The sequence below is a fragment of the Bufo bufo genome, chromosome 2 (genome assembly GCF_905171765.1).
Source record: "Bufo bufo chromosome 2, aBufBuf1.1, whole genome shotgun sequence".
NCBI classification, from domain to species: domain Eukaryota; kingdom Metazoa; phylum Chordata; class Amphibia; order Anura; family Bufonidae; genus Bufo; species Bufo bufo.
The window spans coordinates 201127766-201149724 of record NC_053390.1 but is presented as its reverse complement, the minus strand read 5'-3'; the positions used below and the strand labels follow the sequence as shown (position 1 = coordinate 201149724).

Below are 21959 nucleotides of genomic sequence, written 5' to 3'. Positions count from 1 at the left end.
TTACCCTTTCTTTCTTTCGCTCTATCTTTTTTCTTTCGGCCTTTCCTTCGCCCTTTCTTTCTTTCGCCCTTTCTTTCGCCCCTTCCTTTCTCCCCTTTCTTTCGCCCTTTTTCTTTCGCCCTTTCTTTCGCCCCTTTCTTTCTTTTGCCCTTTCTTTCGCCCCTTTCTTTCTTTCACCCTTTCTTTCGCCCCTTTCTTTCTTTCGCCCTTTCTTTCGCTCTTTCTTCCTTTTGGCCTTTCTTTCGCTCTATCTTTTTTCTTTCGCCCTTTCTTTCTTTCTTTCGCCCTTTCGCCCCTTTCTTTCTTTTGCCCTTTCTTTCGCTCTATCTTTTTTCTTTCGCCCTTTCTTTTGCCCTTTCTTTCTTTCGCTCTTTCTTTTGCCCTTTGTTTCTTTCGCTCTATCTTCTTTCTTTCGCCCCTTTCTTTCTTTTGCCCTTTCTTTCACTCTTTCTTTCGCCCCTTTCTTTCTTTCTTTCGCTCTTTCTTTCTTTTGCCCTATCTTTTTTATTTCGCCCTTTCTTTCGCCCTTTCTTTCGCCCTTTCTTTCGCCCTTTCTTTCTTTCGCCCCTTTCTTTCTTTTGCCCTTTCTTTCGCCCCTTTCTTTCTTTCTTTCGCCCTTTCTCCCCTTTCATTCTTTCGCCCTTTCTTTCGTCCTTTCTTTCTTTCGCCCTTTCTTTCTTTCGCCCTTTCTTTCGCCCCTTTCTTTCTTTCACCCTTTCTTTCGCCCTTTCTTTCGCTCTTTTTTTCTTTTGCCCTTTCTTTCTTTCTTTCGCTCGATCTTTTTTCTTTCGCCCTTTCTTTCTTTCGCCCTTTCTTTCTATCTTTTTTTCTTTCGCCCTTTCTTTCTTTTGCCCTTTCTTTCGCCCCCTTTCTTTCTTTCTTTCGCCCTTTCTTTCTTTTGCCCTTTCGCCCCTTTCTTTCTTTTGCCCTTTCGCCCCTTTCTTTCTTTTGCCCTTTCTTTCGCCCTTTCGCCCCTTTCTTTCTTTCGCCCTTTCTTTCGCCCCCTTTCTTTCTTTCGCCCTTTCTTTCTTTCTTTTGCCCTTTCGCCCCTTTCTTTCTTTCGCCCTTTCTTTCTTTCGCCCTTTCTTTCTTTCTTTTGCCCTTTCTTTCGACCTTTCGCCCCTTTCTTTCTTTCGCCCTTTCTGTCGCCCTTTCTTTCTTTTGCCCTTTCTGTCGCCCTTTCTTTCTTTTGCCCTTTCTTTCGCCCTTTCTTTCTTTCTTTCGCTCTTTCTCTCTTTCTTTCACCGTTTATTTTGCCCTTTCTTTCTTTCACCCTTTTTCTTTCTTTCACCCTTTCTTTCTTTCGCCCTTTCTTTCTTTCATCCTTTCTTTCTTTCGCCCTTTCTTTCTTTCGCCCTTTCTTTCTTTCGCTGTTTCTTTCTTTCACTGTTTCTTTCTTTCTTTCTTTCTTTCGCCCTTTCTTACTTTCGCCCTTTCTTACTTTCGCCCTTTCTTTCTTTCTTTTGCCCTTTCTTTCTTTCGCCCTTTCTTTCTTTCGCCCTTTCTCTTTCTTTCGCCCTTTCTTTCTCTCTTTCTTTCGCCCTTTCTTTCTCTCTTTCTTTCGCCCTTTATTTTGCCCTTTCTTTCTTTCTTTCACCCTTTCTTTCTTTCTTTCACCCTTTCGCCCCTTTCTTTCTTTCGCCCTTTCTTTCTTTCATCCTTCCTTTCTTTCGCCCTTTCTTTCGCTCTTTCTTTCGCTGTTTCTTTCTTTCGCCCTTTCTTTCTTTCGCCCTTTCTTTCTTTCGCCCTTTCTTACTTTCGCCCTTTCTTTCTTTCGCCCTTTCTTTCGCCCTTTCTTTCTTCCTTTCGCCCTTTCTTTCTTTCGTCCTTTCTTTCTTTCGCCCTTTCTTTTTTTCTTTTGTCCTTTTCTTTCTTTCTTTCGACCCCTTTCTTACGCTCATTATGTTTTAGGAATGCCTTTTTGAATAGTATTATATTAATTATGCAAGACATTAATAAAAGATGGATCCTAAATATAGTGTCGGTGATGAAGGCAGCATGGTACAGAGCAGGAGCAGCTGAGCAGATTGATATACAGTTTTCTGGAAAATGATTCAATAAAACTTGTATTTTATACATTTAAATTCCTTCTCGTTCTGGGCTTTAAGGTCAAGTAGATGGTCCTATCAGTGATTGACAGCTATCTCTGTATACACAGTCATAGAGGGAATACATATCACTGATAGGATTACCTCCTCCAAAGCCCAGAATGTGAAGGAATTTAAATGAATGAAATACAGATTATACTGAATCTTTATCCATAAAACGATATATCAATCTGCTCAGCTCCTCCTGCTTTACAACATGCTGCTTGCAGATTGAACTGCATTTTTTGGTGATAGGTTTGATTTAATATACATATATCCACAGGATAGAGGCCAACTAACCGATGCTGGTAGTCATCGCACTGGGACCCACACTGATCTCAAGAACAGAGGTCCCTTTCCCCCGTTCTGATGGAGTGGCCTCTCCATTTATTCTGTATGGGTTTCCCAGAGATTAGGGAGTACAACGCTTGTCTATTCGCGGCAATCTCATACGGAGTCAATGTACATGTGCCTCTCCATCAGCGCAGGGGAACGGCACCACCATTTTCAGGAATGGTGGGGATTTCTAGTGGTTGGTTCCTGTGACTATGGGTTAACTTCAAAACTTGTCACTATCCCTTTAAAGGATACATAGACTATAGTCTAACACTGCTAGGAAATAATTTTAGTTGATCTGCAAGAGTTGGAAAACCTTAAATTTAATGAACCTTTAAGCACCAGTTCTCCAGGGTTATTAAAGCACCTGAACAAGTACCCAAGAAGGGAGGAGAGAGCAGATCCTTCAGCAAACAACAATCATTTGCATACACACTAGATCATGTTTAATAGCATGCAAAGTGCATAAGAGGGAGGATGCATCAGCCGAGCGGCAGAAGGTTCATTCAGCACAATCTCCTCCCTTCTCCTGGCTGCTGCCTACTCTCAGATGAATTAAATCCATAAATAAAACACATCATCTTATTTTTTTTAATGAAAAACTTGAAGTGAAAATTACTTTCCCCAAACTGTTCAACAGATAATCATAAAGGGCTTTCCTTCCGCTACACAATCAGCTGTACATTAAGCACTGCATACAAACCAGAACGCAATAGGGTTACATTCCGAGGCAATATAAATGGAGTAGCACTGATGATAGGCAGACAAGGCAGACATGGTGCTAGAAATAAATACAATACATGAACATGGAGGACGGCATGGACAACATAGGATGACCTATTCTCTCTGAAGGAACCCCATAACATTATTTTTTACTTGCAAAATTTAGAAATAACAAAAAAATAGGGAAGGTGTACAGGCTTGAAAGTCACATGGCATATTTACAAAAAATACCACTTTTAGGCCTCATGCACACGACCGTAGTTATGGTCCGCATCCGAGCCGCAGTTTTTGCGGCTCGGATGCAGACCCATTCACTTCAATGGGGCCGCAAAAGATGCAGACAGCACTCCGTGTGCTGTCCGCATCCGTTGCTCCGTTCCGAGGCCACGCAAAAGAAATATAGCATGACCTATTCTTGTCTGTTTTGCGGACAAGAATAGGCAAGTCTACAATGGGCCGTCCGTTCCGTTCCGCAAATTGCGGAAAGCACACGGGCGGCCTGTTTTTTGGAGATCTGCGGTTTGCGGACCACAAAAAATGGCACGGTCGTGTGCATGAGGCCTTACATATAGAAAATTGGTTCCTTATGATTTCTGAGCTGTCTGTCCTCTACATACACCTTACATATAATACTGGTAATACTCTCGGCTCCCTTCTCTCTGATACTGGTCCAAATGGAGAAGTAATCTGCTAAATTGGAGCGAAGAGCTTCCGGAATTACCATATTCAGGCCAGATTCACACTGCATGTAGACCTTCTTTAGGCTATCTATTGGGGATATACACTCACCTAAAGAATTATTAGGAACACCATACTAATACGGTGTTGGACCCCCTTTTGCCTTCAGAACTGCCTTAATTCTATGTCGCATTGATTCAACAAGGTGCTGATAGCATTCTTTAGAAATGTTGGCCCATATTGATAGGATAGCATCTTGCAGTTGATGGAGATTTGAGGGATGCACATCCAGGGCACGAAGCTCCCGTTCCACCACATCCCAAAGATGCTCTATTAGGTTGAGATCTGGTGACTGTGGGGACTATTTTAGTACAGTGAACTCATTGTCATGTTAAAGAAACCAATTTGAAATGATTCGAGCTTTGTGACATGGTGCATTATCCTGCTGGAAGTAGCCATCAGAGGATGGATACATGTTCTCATTCTGTTTACGCCAAATTCGGACTCTACCATTTGAATGTCTCAACAGAAACCGAGACTCATCAGACCAGGCAACATTTTTCCAGTCAACAGTCCAATTTTGGTGAGCTCGTGCAAATTGTAGCCTCTTTTTCCTATTTGTAGTGGAGATGAGTGGTACCCGGGGGGGTCTTCTGCTGTTGTAGCCCATCCGCCTCAAGGTTGTGCGTGTTGTGGCTTCACAAATGCTTTGCTGCATACCTCGGTTGTAACGAGTGGCTATTTCAGTCAACGTTGCTCTTCTATCAGCTTGAATCAGTCGACCCATTCTCCTCTGACCTCTAGCATCCACAAGGCATTTTTGCCCACAGGACTGCCGCATACTGGATGTTTTTCCCTTTTCACACCATTCTTTGTAAACCCTAGAAATGGTTGTGCGTGAAAATCCCAGTAACTGAGCAGATTGTGAAATACTCAGACAAGCCCGTCTGGCACCAACAACCATGCCACGCTCAAAACTGCTTAAATCACCTTTCTTTCCCATTCTGACATTCAGTTTGGAGTTCAGGAGATTGTCTTGACCAGGACCACACCCTGAAGCAACTGCCATGTGATTGGTTGACTAGATAATTGCATTAATGAGAAATAGAACAGGTGTTCCTAATAATTCTTTAGGTGAGTGTATGTTTGAATACATGAAAATGGTATTCAAACATATACCATCATTCACTTCAATGAAGCAAACGGAGTCCAAAGGATAGATCTGTGGACTCCCTTTGACCAAACTTCCATTCTCTTCTGTCTTCTTTGCCGAACAAAACAGTGTACTCTGTATCCTTGTAACCCCATTTGTCTCACTGTCATCATTGTACCCATGGTTGTATACATTTGAATACCATTTGGGGGTATTCAAACGTATACCCGTGACTGAAAGTTCAGTGGAGGGCTGAAAGGCAGTGTGGACGTCAGAGTGAGGGTGTCATTTTGGTAACTCCTTAATAAAGCCCTAGGCTGGCGGTGGTTCGACCGGAGTTATGAAGAGGTGCAGGCCTCTACATAACTTCGGCAGAACCTCCACCAGTTTTAAATGTAAGACAGCTTCCTAGTTGTCTGACATTTAGACCTCTTTCTACGCCTGAAACAGGCGTAAAAAATATTAAATAAGTCGGGCCCCGCCTACCTTTTTAGACCTGGCGTGAGCGGGTAGAAGTCGCAGATTGTAGGGCAACTGGCTTTTGCATCACGATCTGCGCCTGAAATATGCCTAATATGGGCAGATGTCAGCTTAATAAATGACCCCCAAAGTACTATTAATCCATATGCAAATGAGCAGTTACTTGCACTGAGGACAGTCCCAAGCATCTCTGGGCACCCTTGCTCCGCTTGCTTCCTATGCCAGCCCCTCACTCTCCTTCTTGATTCACAGGGCAAGGTGAGATGACTATGCAGGAACCTGGCCCTGTCAATCACGATAGAGAGGGAGGGGTTAAGAGAGGAAGCCGTAGGAACAAGGGTCCACAGAGATGCTTGGGGCCACCCTCCGTTCACTTAATCCCTCATTTACATATGGATTAAAAATATATTATTTTTTCCAGTATGAAGCAATGGATCACTCAGTGAAAGGTTTTATTACATTCAGGTGAACTAATCCTACAAGAGATCGGGGTTAATTTATCAAAATTGGTGCAAAGGAAAAGTGACTTAGTTGCCCATCGCAACCAATCAAACCTTTCATTTTTCAGAGCTCCTTTGAAAAATGAAAGGTAAAATCTGGTTGCTATGGACAACTAAGCCAGTTTTCCTTTACACCAGTTTTGATAAATCTCCCCCATTGTGCCTGGTTTAACTGTGAATTTCCTGGTGACAGACTCCCTTTAAATTTCATTTGGAAGACTTCTATCTCTATTTATAGAATGTTAACAGCGTTAATAGCTTCATATTTATTGAACAGAAGTGTGAAAATTTTCTTATGTGACCTTGTGACCTATTCAATCTGGTTCCGAAGAGTCTAATGAGTCTTAGAGATGTAATACACAATGCGGGAGGCAACTACAGATTATTAGATCATAGGAACATATTAACAAATAATAAATATTATTTTATAGAAAGATAAATATGAATTTGTTCTTTCCTTCATTACATTACTTTCTAAGTAATCCCCACAGACATCAATAATAATAGTCATTATCTGACATCACATAGCATTGATGTCTACAATGGCGCAAGATTCAAAAGGTAAGTATACAGCAAGTAATATGGTCCCCATACAGTTAGGTCCATATATATTTGGACACTGACACAAATTTTGTTTTTATTACATGTATACTGAAACATATTCAAGTCATAGTTATATAGTGGACATTGACATAAAGTCCAGTCTTTTAGCTTTCATTTGAGGGTATCCACATTAAAATTGGATGAAGGGTTTAGGAGTTTCAGCTCCTTTACATGTGGCACCCTGTTTTTAAAGGGACCAAAATTAATTGGACAATTGACCTTCATGGGCAGGTGTAGGCAATTCCTTCATTATTTCATTCTCAATTAAGCACATAAAAGGCCTGGAGTTGATTTGAGGTGTGGTGCTTGCATTTTGAAGATTTTGCTGAGAGGTAAACATGCGGTCAAAGGAGCTCTCCATGCAGGTGAAACAAGCCATCCTTCATCAGCAAAAACAGAAAAAACCCATCCGAGAAATTGCTACACTATTAGGAGTGGCAAAATCTACAGTTTGGTACATCTTAAGAAAGAAAGCACTGACCTCAACAATGCAAAAAGACCTGGACGCCCATGTAAGACAACAGTGGTGGATGATCGCAGAAAAAATTACCATGGTGAAGAGAAAACCGTTCACAACAGCCAACCAAGTGAACAACACTCTCCAGGATATAGGCGTATCAATATCCAAATCTACCATAAAGAGAAGACTGCATAAAAGGTAATACAGAGGGTTCACTGCACAGTGCAAGCCACTCATAAGCCTCAAGAATAAGAAGGCTAGATTGGACTTTGCTAAAAAAAATCTTAAAAAACCAGCACACTTCTGGAAGGACATTCTTTGGACAGATGAAACCAAGATCAACCTCTACCAGAATGATGGAAGGAAAAAAGTATGGCGAAGGCATGGTACAGCTCATGATCCAAAGCATACCACATCATCTGTAAAACACGGCGGAGGCAGTGTTATGGCTTGGGCATGCATGGCCTGCCAGTGGCACTGGGTCCCTAGTGTTTATTGATGATGTGACACAGGACAGAAGCAGCCGGATGTATTCTGGGGTTTTCTGAGACATACTGTGTGCTCAAATCCAGCCAAATGCAGCCAAACTGATTGTCCATCTGCAGCATGAAACGCCGACCAATGACCCAAAACATAAAGCCAGAGCAACCCAGCACATTATTAACCCATTCACCCCCAGCGCCGCTGGCCCAGTCTTTAAAGATGGCGCCCGCTCCTGAACGCTGTGGGCGCCATAGCTGCGGGTGGCTGCCTGCTTCTTACAGCAGACACCCGTGGTTCATGTCCACAACCGGCAGTAATGCCGATCGCGGACATTTAACCCCTCAGATACCGTGGTCAATCCTGACCATGGCATCTGAGTGCGCTAAAAAACTAAAGCTTGCACTTTCGGTGGTGCTCCGGCTCCCACATGTGGCGATCGGAGGAGCCGGAGCTTGTGTGCAGCAGCTCCTGTCTTTGTGAATGACAGGAGGCTGCTGCATAGTATTTCCTATGGAGCCCTTGCCTGTAATAGGGCTCCATAGGAAAGTAGTAAAATCATCATACAGTAGATTCCAATGCAAGTGCATTGGAGTATATGATAATAGCAATCAGATGATTGATTGTTATAGTTCTCTATGGGAACTATAAAAAAGTGTAAAAAAAAAGTTTAAAAAATAAATAAATAAAAAAAACATAAAAATTTAAATCACCCCCCTTTTCCTAAAATAAGAATAAAAGAACCAAAAAAAATTGAAAAAATACACATTATGGGTGTCGCGATGTGCGAAAAAGCCCATAGTATAAAAATATTAAAATATATTCCCCATATGGCAAACAGCTAAACGGAAAAAAGAATCCAAATGGCCGATTCGCTGTTTGGTCACTTTACTTTCTACAAAAAATTAAATACAAACTGATCAAAAAGTCATATACACCCCAGAATGGTATCAATTAAAAGTTTAGATCGCCACGCAAAAAATTAGCCATCATAAAGCTCCGTACACGTAATTCCAAGAAAGTTATAGGGGTCAAAATATGGCGACAAAAAAAAAAAACAGATTTTTTCCGACTTTTTAATTTTGTTATCACTATCAAAAAGCAAGAAAAACTATAGATACAGTCCTGATCAAAAGTTTAAGACCACTTGAAAAATTGCAAAAAATCATATTTTACATTGTTGGATCTTAACAAGGTTCCAAGTAGAGCTTCAACATGCAACAAGAAGAAATGAGAGTGAGAAAAAAAAATTTTGAGCATTCAATTAATTGAAAATAATGATTAAACTGAAACAGGCTTTTTTTCAGCTGATCCAAATTTTAGGACCACATGCCTTTAAAAAGCCAAATCTGTGCAAAGATGTGGATTCATTGTCATTTTCTGTCAGGTAGTCACACGTTGTGATGGCAAAGGCAAAAAAACTCTCCCTTTTTGAACGTGGTCGGGTTGTTGAACTGCATAAGCAGGGTCTCTCACAGCGCGCCATCGCTGCTGAGGTGGGACGCAGTAAGACAGTCATTTGGAATTTCTTAAATGATCCTGAGGGTTATGGAACAGAAAAGTCAAGTGGAAGACCCAAAAAAATTTAATCAGCCAATTGGCTGTCCGTCAAGACACTGGACGATCCTCGACCCAAATTAAGGCCCTTACTGGTGCTGACTGCAGCCCCATAACCATCAGACGGCATCTGAGACTGAAGGGCTTCAAAAACAAAAAAGTCTTCAAAGGCCTCGTCTCCTTGAACGCCACAGAACTGCTCGTTTGGACTTTGCAAGAGAGCACCAAACATGGGACATTCAAAGGTGGAAGAAAGTTTTATTCTCTGATGAGAAAAAATTTAACCTTGATGGTCCTGATGGTTTCCAACGTTACTGGCATGACAAGCAGATCCCACCTGAGATGTTTTCTACGCACCACAGGGGGGGAGGGGGCGCCATAATGGTCTGGGGTGCTTTTTCCTTCAGTGGAACAATGGAGCTTCAGGAAGTGCAGGGGCGTCAAACGGCCGCTGGCTATGTCCAGATGTTGCAGAGAGCATTCCTCATGACTGAGGGCCCTCGTCTGTGTGGTAACGACTGGGTTTTTCAACAGGACAACACCACAGTACACAATGCCCACAGGACAAGGGACTTCATCCAGGAGAATAACATCACTCTTTTGGCCCATCCTGCATGTTCCCCTGATCTAAATCCAATTGAGAACCTTTGGGGATGGATGGCAAGGGAAGTTTACAAAAATGGACAACAGTTCCAGACAGTAGATGGCCTTCATGCTGCCGTCTTCACCACTTGGAGAAATGTTCCCACTCACCTCATGGAAACGCTTGCATCAAGCATGCCGAAACAAATTTTTGAAGTGATAAACAATAACGGCGGAGCTACTCATTACTGAGTTCATCTTTGGAAGTTGGATTTCTGTTTTGGGGGGGTTTAGGTTTTTTTTGGAGGTGTGGTCCTAAACTTTTGATCAGCTGAAAAACAGCCTATTTCAGTTTATTCGTTGTTTTCATTAAATTGAATGCTCAAAAAATGTTTGGTCTCACTCCCATTTCTTCTTGTTGCATGTTGAAGCTCTACTTGGAACCTTGTTAAGATCCAGCCATGCTAAATATGATTTTTTGCCATTTTTCAAGTGGTCTTAAACTTTTGATCAGGACTGTATAAGGTATCGCCGGATTCGTACTGATCTGTAGAATAAATTAACTGGTCAGTTTTATCGTACATTGAACGTCGTAAATAAAAAAACCTGTAAAACTGTGGTGGAATTGCTTTTTTTTGCAATTTCACCCCGTTTGGAATTTGTTTCTCGCTTCCCACTACATCATATGCAATATTAAATGGTGGCGTTGGAAAGTACAACTTGTCCCGCAAAAAACAAGCCCACATATGGCTATGTGAACAGACAAATAAAAATGTATGGCTCTGGGAAGGCAGAACGCAAAATGAAAACGCAAAAAAAAACAAAAACTCTGGGCTGAAAGGGTTAAAGCAAAGAAGTGGAATATTCTTGAATGGCCAAGTCAGTCACCTGATCTGAACCCAATAGAGCATTTCACTTGTTAAAGACTAAACTTCAGACAGAAAGGCCCACAAACAAACAGCAACTGAAAACCGCTGCAGTAAAGGCCTGGCCGAGCATTAAAAAGGAGGAAACACAGCGTCTGGTGATGTCCATGAGTTCAAGACTTCAGGCAGTCATTGCCAACAAAGGGTTTTCAACCAAATATTAGAAATTAACATTTTATTTACAATTATTTAATTTGTCCAATTACTTTTGAGCCCCTGAAATGAAGGAATTGAGTTTAAAAAATTTTTTAGTTCCTCACATTTTTATGCAATCATTTTGTTCAACCCACTGAATTAAAGCTGAAAGTCTGAACTTCAACTGCATCTGAATTGCTTTGTTCAAAATCCATTATAGTAATGTACAGAACAAAAATTAGAAAAATTGGACCTAACTGTATCTTCTATGCGCCCCTAATGTACCTTTTTTCTCATTCAATCCTACGCCTGCCTCCATAATATGTAGTGTTATAGGATCCATGCCTATAGCTCTGCCATATGCATGATGCTTAAAGGGGTATTCCGGTTGTGTATTTTTTTAAACTGCACTGTTGCGCTGCAATATGTGTCAAAGTCTTAACCCATACAGAAACATTTTTCTGGAGTCCGACGTTACCCTTCTATCCTACTACTGTTCTCCCGTTTTTATCTATAATCCGCTCTTACTGTAATGGCGCTTTCGCTGACATCACATGAGCTGGAAACAAACATTCTGACTACATTGCCCATGATTCTCTCGCACTGTCCGTGGTCAAAATGGGCGGGGCTAAGGCAAGCCCCACCCATAAGTGGGCAGTGTTTACACTCCCCGATGTCTCTGTGATTTACTTGAAGGCAAACGCTCATCCTGCTTATGAGGAGGTAAGATCGACCACGCTTCACAGAAAACTACAGGTCGTATCCATGGAAAACTCTGAATAAACAAAAGTCTGGCTACTCAAAAACGGTACTTTTATTACAGAAAGAAACTGCAAAACTGGTAATAACATTATATTAGTGAGCCATTTGCATGGTAAAACTCTGTAACATAGATACTTTGGAATACCCCTTTAAGAGAAAGAATCAGATATAGGACATATGCTATGCATATAAGTTTCTATGTACACACCTGTATATGACAAGGACGGGAAAATAAAGGAAAAAATGCCACACGGATATTTTACATTAATATTATTCTAATATTATTTCCTTATTATTTTCATACCAATCAAAGTGATACCAGCCTGCTCGAATATGCTGGACCTGGGCCTAGACAGATCTCAGGCAGATACTAACCCTGGCTGAAGAGTTTGGCATGCTTTCCCTGCCCCATCATCACGTTTTGTTAAAGCAGGGGTTTCCCAACATTTGAAACCAAAATTCTAAGGTTCCAGCATGGTCAATTAGTTGACTATCCCTGTTTTGCACGGGATCATACATAATACAGAGTAGTATGGCCTGTTTTCATATGTTATTCTTTATCATAGTCAACAACTGGCGAGTTATAAGATAACGTCAGGCAATCTTCAGAAATATACTGTAGATTGTTTAACTTGTCACATCAATGTTGAAAGAATACAGAAACCATAGCAAACGTGTATATTCAGGCGTCGGATCCGTCCCCCGTGCTGCATTGTGTACTAGTTGTGTGTTACTGGCGCCCTCTTCAGGAAGGCAGAGATGATTACGCATACTACAATAAAGCTCCTTTAAAGCTGGAGCTGCGTTTGTGTGAACAATGTGATCAGTGAAAACATAATTTTTTCTGCCACTGCAAAAATGTCTAAAAAGTATCTAAGTTCTTTGTTTTAGGCCTCATGCACACGACCGTTGTTTTATTCCGTGTTCCATTTTTCGTGATTTTCTGCGGACCCATTGACTTTAAATAGGTCCGTTGAAAACTCAGCTAATGCACCGTTTGCCATCCGCATCCGTGATCCGTGGTTCCAGTCCGTCAAAAAAATATAACCTGTCCTATTTTTTTCACAGAAAACGGTTCGCGGACCCATTCAAGTCAATGGGACCGAGAAAAAACGCGGAGGAACACAAGATTGTCATCCGGGTTCGCGCGTCCGTTTTTTTCCTATCATTTGCATGGCAAACTTTACTTTTTTTTTTTACTTTCCTTCATGTCTGGTGGTCCTCCAAAAATAAAGGAAGACACACGGAAACAAAAACGGAAACGGATCACGGAACAACGGAACCCCGTTTTGCGGAACGGAACACAACAGCGGTCGTGTGCATGAGGCCTTATATACAGAATACAACAGGGTTTTTGAAAGCAGCATCACATCACGTTAGATCCCGCTGTAGATCTTGTTCTATGCAGCAATACTTGTGTCTTCTTACGTGGCCTCCTCAATTACTAGGACCTGAATGTCAGTTCGGCCTGTGCACCTTGACTTCCTACACCACTGATACACAGCGTTTGCACACAGACTATGGTTTTGATTCTAAACATCTGCCAACACCAGTGTCTAATATATCTTGAGGGGATCATTGAAATAAGTAGAATCAATGGCAGGCCTAATCCTGTTTCTACGTGTTTTTAGTTTCTTCACTCCGGAATCAGTTCAAAGTATTCTAACCAAATATTTTCCTAAAAATATTAAAGGTAAAGTGACACTCCAAGAAATTTCACTATCCATGCCAGATGTATAATTAATACCCTTTGCAAGATTCAGGACGGGTCATCCGTTCATCTGTCCCCTTTCCTTATGCAGAGACACTTTAAACATCTGCCTATTTATCTAATGTATTTGCAATGTATGGTATTTCCTATTTATCAGGCTGGCAATGTCATTACACCCATTCGCCCCTAGGTGGTGCTGACGCCACATACTATATATAGTCTGGGGTTTGTTAAAGGGAGTCTGTCACCTCCATATGGCCATATACAGTGCTTACATGGCTCTGTAGTACACCTATACAGGATTGTAACGGTACCTTTGTTCTTTTCTTTAGATTTGCACCAGCAGGAAAAACTAAGTTTAATTCATATGCAAATGAGCACTCGCAAGTGCCCAGGGGCGGCGTTCAGTGTGTATGTGCCCAGGGGCGGCGTTCAGTGTGTAGGTGCCCAGGCTGCTCTGCCTTCTTTTCACTTTACTCCTCCCCAGCCTCTTCCTTTGCCCGCCCTCTAAGTCCGGACCTATCGATGAGGCAAAAGACTTGGAGGGCGGGCAAAGGCAGAGACTGGGGAGGAGTAAAGTAAAAAGAAGGCAGAGCAGCCTGGGCACCTACACACTGAACGCCGCCCCTGGGCACTTGCGAGTGCTCATTTGCATATAAATTAAACTTCGTTTTTCCTGCTGGTGCAAGTCTAAAGAAAAGAACAAAGGTACCGTTACAATCCTGTATAGGTGTACTACAGAGCCATGTAAGCACTGTATATGGCCATATGGAGGTGACAGACTCCCTTTAATAAAGTTAGTTGAGTTCAGAGTGTAGTGTATTGTAGATAGGAGGAAAGCAAATGTATGGACGAGAGAAACAGGCCTTAGGGTACTTTCACACTTGCGTTAAACTTTTCTGGTATTGAGTTCCGTCCCAGGGGCTCAATACCGGAAAAAAACTGATCAGTTTTATCTCCATGCATTCTGAATGGAGAGGAATCCGTTCAGTATGCATCAGGATGTCTTCAGTTCAGTCACTGTACGTTTTTTGGACGGAGAAAATACCGCAGCATGCTGCAGTATTTTCTCCATCCAAAATTCCGGAACACATTGAAATGCATTAATGCCGGATCTGGTCCCAAGTGTTCCAGAAAAACGGATCCGGTTTTGTGGTCTGGGTATGCGCAGACCTTAAAAAATGTGAAAAAGATAAATACCGGATCCGTTTTTTTGGGATGACAACTGGAGAGACGGATCTGGTATTGCAATGCATTTGTGAGACGGATCCGCCTACAAATGCTGTCCGTTTGCATACAGATTGCCTGATCCAGCAGGCAGTTCCGGCGACGGAATCCAGCAACACAAGTGTGAAAGTACCCTTATCCAGCATGTAGCTGCAATTTCTTTCCTCTGGGACCTGATCAATCCTGGAGAGGACAAATTAGAAGTAGTTACAGCAGCCAAGCACCAGACAGTAAGTCTATGTCTAAATATGAAGCAAGCCTAGAGACGCTTACAGCTGAATCCAGCCTATAGACTTCACAAGCACAAGTGCCTGAGAGATACTTTAGGAGTGCCAGGACACGAATGGATAATTGATGCGCAGAATTGTCCTTATTCACTAGAAGCCTTCCGGGATATAGTGGAAACCTAAAAACCTGAATCCTTCAGGAGAGCATCCTGCAAATAATGTAGCAGAAGACTGATGCTTGCCACGAGGGAGAACGCCCTTACTGGATAGCTCAAGATAAGTAGAAAACTCAACTGACAATTGCCTAAACCTGATAAAAGGAATACTACTGAACCTATTTCTGAGTCATCACTCATACCATACAAATGAACTGTATCTGTACTGACTAACTGAAGGAAATTGATTCAGTAAATGTTCAACTGTTTGATTACAACCGACTCCTCATCATTGCTACTACTACACTCAACATTTGCACCTTACGGTGCTGGCGTCACGAACACAGGGGCCCAGCCACCAAAGCACCTTTACCATCAAGGGCACCTCAAATTCCATCTGGCTGGTGTTCCTTGCAATAGAGAGTGCCCCGGAGGATTTAGTGTTGTCTTCCCATCCACTGCACTGCCGACCCAGGGAGGCTCTGCTAACCGTGAGTAAATTAACTACTACCCCCATCAGCCCACCGTAGCCTCACGTGTTTGCCCTGCTGACCCGGTCGTTGCACTTATATCAATAATGGCCGTCAACAGGATGACAGCAGAGGACCCAGCACCACACCAGAGAGGAGGAAGACAGTGCCCCGGACAAGAATAAGTCATCCTGAAGAAAATATAGACCTGTGCCTCTGTGCTGTCTCTTCTTACCTAGATGTCTCACAGACAGTGGCGGCCTGACTCACAATGTGTATCAGGTAGTCAAAGGATGTGGAGGTCATTTTAGATGCATGAAAATGGGGCAGAAGAATGAACGATCCAGAACACCATATATGAAAAAAAAAGGGCACAAGGTATGTAAACTATACATGTGGCATGTATAGTAAAAGGTTTCTCTGAAACGAAGGGTCACTTTAAGAGAACTAAAGTTTGCATTCACTACTGACAATCTAAATTTCAGGAAGCAAATGCTATGGGGGAAGGAATACATATATTAGAAATATCTGTGGGGAGTCCTAGGCAGACATTTAGCAGGTTTAGAGACAGCACATATCTTTCGCACATGAATTGACATGGCAGGACTATAGATTATCTAATGTGTATGGGGATGTCATTAATTATGTATTTAATTTAAAGGGAATCTATCATTCTAGGTAAATTATTACTATCATTTTAGTCATTTGTTTGTACTTGAGTATTACAAATATTTCCGACCACAATATCTCCATTGTCAATTGTTATTCACCAGTTTTTCCCTCTGCAGATTGATCACAATTGTCAGTTTTGCCTCTCAGCTCCAGCACTATCTGCCATGATGTTCTGCTATACTCAGGAGTCAGCAACCTCCGGCACTCCAGCTCCCAGCATGCTTTGTTCACTTCTATAAGAGTTCTGTGCATGCTGGGTGTCATAGTTTCACCACAGCTGGAGGTTGCTGATCCTTGTTGTAACATTACACCACATATACAGCCGCAGTGTATATAGGCTGGACATGCCTCTCAATCAAGCCCCTCGTGATATATTCTAATTAGACTTTGATTTATACTATAGGATGGTAGGCTTAGCAGGAAAGTGTCATGCCCCACTCTGACGATGTGCGGAGGTCGGCCAGGATAGCAGCACGAGTTTAGTATTTGTTTTGGTGCCGTGCTGGATCCGCCTTGCATCAGGTGCACTGGGTGGGGTCATTAGTTTAAATGGTCTCCAGCTAAGTGCTCTGAGCGGATTATACTGATCATTTTGGTCTGGGAAGTTTGGAGGGAAGGTTGGCTGTCAGTTCCTGCTCTCAGAAGATAAGTGTCATTTCTAGTTTGGTTGTTGGTGTCATCTATCCCATACAGGTTCTGTGCGAGCAGGCTGCTCCTATCTCCCCACTTCACCATCTCAGGGAGTTCAAGGTTTTGTCAGTCCAGGCTGGAGGACACAGCACACCTACCTTCAAGGTCTGTCTGTGGGCTGAGCAGTGCAGGGAAAGAGGTCAGAGATAAACTAGGAGGTGACCCTTCCCCTGTCTCTCGTCCAGAGCCTGGTTGGTGTGTTATCTTTTATACTGAGTGCACGTCCGTCGTGACAGAAAGCTGAGCATGTGCAGGCTTCCTCCCACCATTGTTTCCTACTATCTCTACTCAGAGACTAAAATCTGTGTCCACTTTAAATTTCAATTGTGACTGCAGAGTTACAGACAAAAAAACAGCCAGGTAAGTGGAGAAAGAGGCATTTTTTTCAATACAATACAAAGTGTGTTTTCTTTCAATACAGTATTGATTTATAAAAATAAAAAAAAACAACCTAATGCAACATACAGTACATTTTAAGACGTCCAGATATCCACTACATGAGTTGTCTACTAGTTTGTCTATAAATCTGTGTACTTTCACAAATGATTGAAAAAGGTAAATTCCATACACTACGATCTGCTTAGCAACTGTCCAAGTAGAAGACATTTTCCACGATCTTCCCATGTGTTATCTACTGTGGTCACATAATGAAATTACAGTTTTTCTTTTTTTGCAGAAAACATACACAGCAAAGAAGCAAATCAACACAAAATCCCCCATGCTATTTTGGGCAAAATGATCATAGCATCTGGTTGCATTCCCTGAAAATCAATTTCTAAATTGAATGCAATTTACTATTATGGGCAGGAAAAACATTTTCCAGTCTGTTGGACATTTTATTAGCAATTTACCATATGTATGAAGGCATACTCTCACACAGTCCTATTGTTATGTTTCTATATTTGATATACTCCACACTTGGGATAGTAGCTGCTCTTCTCATTCCTCTTACATACAGGTCCAATTATTTTTTATAATGCATTCACAATTGGTATTATGTGTCCTTACCTGACTTGTGCACACTCCGTAGACAGGAGAGGGAGGCATTTAACCGGTCACATTCTTCACTGCTGGCACCAAACTTTCCCAATGTCTCACAGACCTGCTCATCACTCATTTCTAACAGTTCCTCCAGAGTCAGCTGTCCAGGGTCGATTTCCTGCAACAACAGCGGAATAAAAGTATTATTGTGTTAACCTGGAGTACGTGGACATCAGTAATAAACTACACCTTTATTATCACCAGCAGTAAGAGTGTAGAAGAGGACAATGATATTGATCTACAGCTTATTATATTACAATGACAGATAATATTCAGGAGGCAAGCATATGGAAGAATAGGCTCAATATTCTGCATTTCTGTTAATCTGAAGTTATAAATTGGTGGGGTCCTACCACTGGGACCCCCACCGATCACAAAAATATGGGCCCGTACCCTGTAAACCTCTCGCACACACCAAATGAATGGAGCAGGTCAAGTATGCACATTGCCACTCCATTCATCTCTAAGAAACTTGAGGGGATAGGAGAGTACAGCGCTTGGCTATTTACAGCGGGTCCCGTAGGGGATGAATGGAGCTGCAGTGCAAATGCTCAACCTTCCGCTCCGATCTAATCCTGGGAATAACTTCAAATTACTGTAATACCCCCTCTAACCTCTAGACCTCTAACCTCTAGAGTGAAGAAAATGACAGAACTACTAACAGTCAAGCACATTAAATAATGTTATGGTATACGTTGGCTTCTAATCAATTTGCCAGTGCTGCCCCTTGTATACAAAACAAAAATAGGGGCTCATGCACATAACCAGGTTTATAGTAAGGCTTTGTCATGCATGCCATCACGTAAAGATAGGATAGTATACAGAGATGTTTTTTTATAATCGACATTAAAAGAGATGGCTGATATCAGACCATGTTTTCCCCTGTATGTTTTAGTGATAAAGCATTATACAGTAAATAATACTTTTCCAATATATTTTGTAATTCAAATTTAAGTACCCCAGACCTGGGGGTATCTGCAATTATGTTATGCTTTGCATTGTTATGTAATGTACAGTACAGACCAAAAGTTTGGACACACCTTCTCTTTCAAAGAGTTTTCTTTATTTTCATGACTATGAAAATTGTAGATTCACACTGAAGGCATCAAAACTATGAATTAACACATGTGGAATTATATACATAGCAAACAAGTGTGAAACAACTGAAAATATGTCATATTCTAGATTCTTCAAAGTAGCCACCTTTTGCTTTGATTTCTGCTTTGCACACTCTTGGCATTCTCTTGATGAGCTTCAAGAGGTAGTCCCCTGAAATGGTTTTCACTTCACAGGTGTGCCCTGTCAGGTTTAATAAGTGGGATTTCTTGCCTTATAAATGGGGTTGGGACCATCAGTTGCGTTGAGGAGAAGTCAGGTGGATACACAGCTGATAGTCCTACTGAATAGACTGTTAGAATTTGTATTATGGCAAGAAAAAAGCAGCTAAGTAAAGAAAAACGAGTGGCCATCATTACTTTAAGAAATGAAGGTCAGTCAGTCAGCCGAAAAATTGGGAAAACTTTGAATGTAAGGGCTATTTGACCATGAAGGAGAGTGATGGGGTGCTGCGCCAGATGACCTGGCCTCCACAGTCACCGGACCTGAACCCAATCGAGATGGTTTGGGGTGAGCTGGACCGCAGAGTGAAGGCAAAAGGGCCAACAAGTGCTAAGCATCTCTGGGAACTCCTTCAAGACTGTTATAAGACAATTTCAGGGGACTACCTCTTGAAGCTCATCAAGAGAATGTCAAGAGTGTGCAAAGCAGTAATCAAAGCAAAAGGTGGCTACTTTGAAGAACCTAGAATATGACATATTTTCAGTTGTTTCACACTTGTTTGTTATGTATATAATTCCACATGTGTTAATTCATAGTTTTGATGCCTTCATAGTCATGAAAATAAAGAAAACTCTTTGAATGAGAAGGTGTGTCCAAACTTTTGGTCTGTACTGTACATCAGCATGACATTGTATGGTTGGCAGGGGCAGGGTTAACCACCCTCTTTCTCCCCTCTTGGAAGGAGTAAGATGGTAATGTTTCCTGCCAGGAGGGGGAGTTCTAGCCAGGACAGTGAGGAGAAAGGAAGAACGTCTAATTGCTCCTACTCCAATTGTCTTATGGACCAGTCTTTATCCAATTCTCCTGTAAGACCACTAGTCCAAAGAGACTGCAAGAACACCAATATAGCGCTTTCCTAGAAGATACAGAGTGATATAGATAGCAGAGCGACCAGGAAGCCACAGCGTTACAGACCCTGATGCAGGTGAGGGAATACAGTTCAGACACCTAGATAACATCCAGGACAGACAAACACAGAGCCTGCATTACACAGTGGAGACCTATGTCCACAAGTGCCAGTTTATAGATGATGGCATGAAGTTGAAAGGAAAAGTCATCAGCAAGATAGCACATCAGAGATGCCATCAATTGCCCTATATCTCCTCATCTGGGGACAGAAAGTGCACTTTGTATCAACTACTGCTGGAGGGACTACATGTTATATTTTGCACTAAGTAAAGAGAGACTTTTATACTTCTACTTGTGGCCTGATTCTTCATAACACCTTTATGCCCAGAGAGCAAAGGCCAGAGGGAGTACCCCATGACACAACACCTCATCAGGGCCACTACCACTCCCATCTGGTGTGGTGGCTGGCACTGCACAATAAAATTCAGTATTACAAATCCCAACAAATCCCCAAAAATTCTTTAAATATATAAATGCTAAAAACCAAGGTCTGAGCAGGTAGGTCCCCTAAATAATGATAAAGGGGGGGTTAGACACTGAAGATAAGGAAAAGGCAGAGTTACTAAATGTTTTTTTTTAGCTCTGTATATACAAAAGAATAGAAAGGAGCTGATATTTGTGGTGCTCGGGTTGTTAGTACATCCAGTAATATACTCATTTGGCTAACTGTAGATATGGTCCAAGCTAAGTTAAATTAAGGAAAATGTGAACAGGGCTCTGGGTCCAGATGGATTACAGCCAAGAGTTGTTAAAGAGCTCAGTTCAATCATTGATGTGCCCCTGTTAAGGACTCAGCCCTATTTCACCTTAAGGACTTGGCCATTTTTTGCAAATCTGACCAGTGTCACTTTAAGTGCTGATAACTTTAAAATGCTTTGACTTATCCAGGCCATTCTGAAACAGTTTTTTCGTCACATATTGTACTTCATGACACTGGTAAAATGAAGTAAAAATAAATAAATTTTTATTTATGAAAATAATACCAAATTTACCAAATATTTGTAAAAAAATTGCAAATTTCCAAGTTTCAATTTCTCTACTTCTATAATACATAGTAATACCTCCAAAAATAGTTAATACTTTACATTCCCCATATGTCTACTTCATGTTTGGATCATTTTGGGAATGATATTTTATTTTTTTGGGATGTTACAAGGCTTAGAAGTTTAGAAGCAAATCTTGAAATTTTCAAAAACCCAAATTTTATGGACTAGTTCAGGTCTGAAGTCACTTTGCGAGGCTTACATAATAGAAACCACCCAAAAATGACCCCATTCTATAAACTACACCCCTTAAGGTATTCAAAACTGATTTTATATACTTTGCTAACCCTTTAGGTGTTCCACAAGAATTAATGGAATATAGAGATACAATTTCAAAATTTCACATTTTTGGCAGATTTTCTATTTTAATAATTTTTTTACAGTTACAAAGCAAGGGTTAACAGCCAAACCAAACTCAATATTTATGGCCCTGATTCCGTAGTTTACAGAAACACCCCATATGTGGTCGTAAACCGCTGTACGGGCACACGGCAGGGCGCAGAAGGAAAGGAATGCCATACGGTTTTTGGAAGGCAGGTTTTGCTGGACAGTTTTTTTTGACACCATGTCCCATTTGAAGCCCCCCTGATGCACCCCTAGAGTAGAAACTCCATAAAAGTGACCTCATCTAAGAAACTACACCCCTCACGGTATTCAAAACTGATTTTACAAATGTCGTTAACCCTTTAGGTGTTCACAAAAATTTATGGAAAATAGAGATACAATTTCAAAATTTTACCTTTTTGGCATATTTTCCATTTTAATAATTTTTTTCCAGTTACAAAGCAAGGGTTAACAGCCAAACAAAACTCAATATTTATGGCCCTAAATCTGTAGTTTACAGAAACACCCCATATGTGGTCGTAAACCGCTGTACGGGCACACGGCAGGGCGCAGAAGGAAAGGAATGCCAAACGGTTTTTGGAAGGCAGGTTTTGCTGGACTGGTTTTTTTGACACCATGTCCCATTTGAAGCCCCCCTGATGCACCCCTAGAGTAGAAACTCCACAAAAG

At 41.5% G+C, this 21959-nt stretch overlaps 1 protein-coding gene across 1 annotated transcript in view; it reads right to left on the bottom strand.

Annotated features, from left to right (window-relative positions):
* The window catches only part of KSR2 (kinase suppressor of ras 2), a 564921-nt gene that overhangs the window by 432516 nt on the left and 110446 nt on the right, over positions 1-21959 (bottom strand). Inside the window, exon 3 of the mRNA XM_040416034.1 lies at positions 17623-17773. Coding sequence (XP_040271968.1) covers positions 17623-17773 — 151 coding nt within the window. The remainder of the gene's footprint in view (positions 1-17622; positions 17774-21959) is intronic.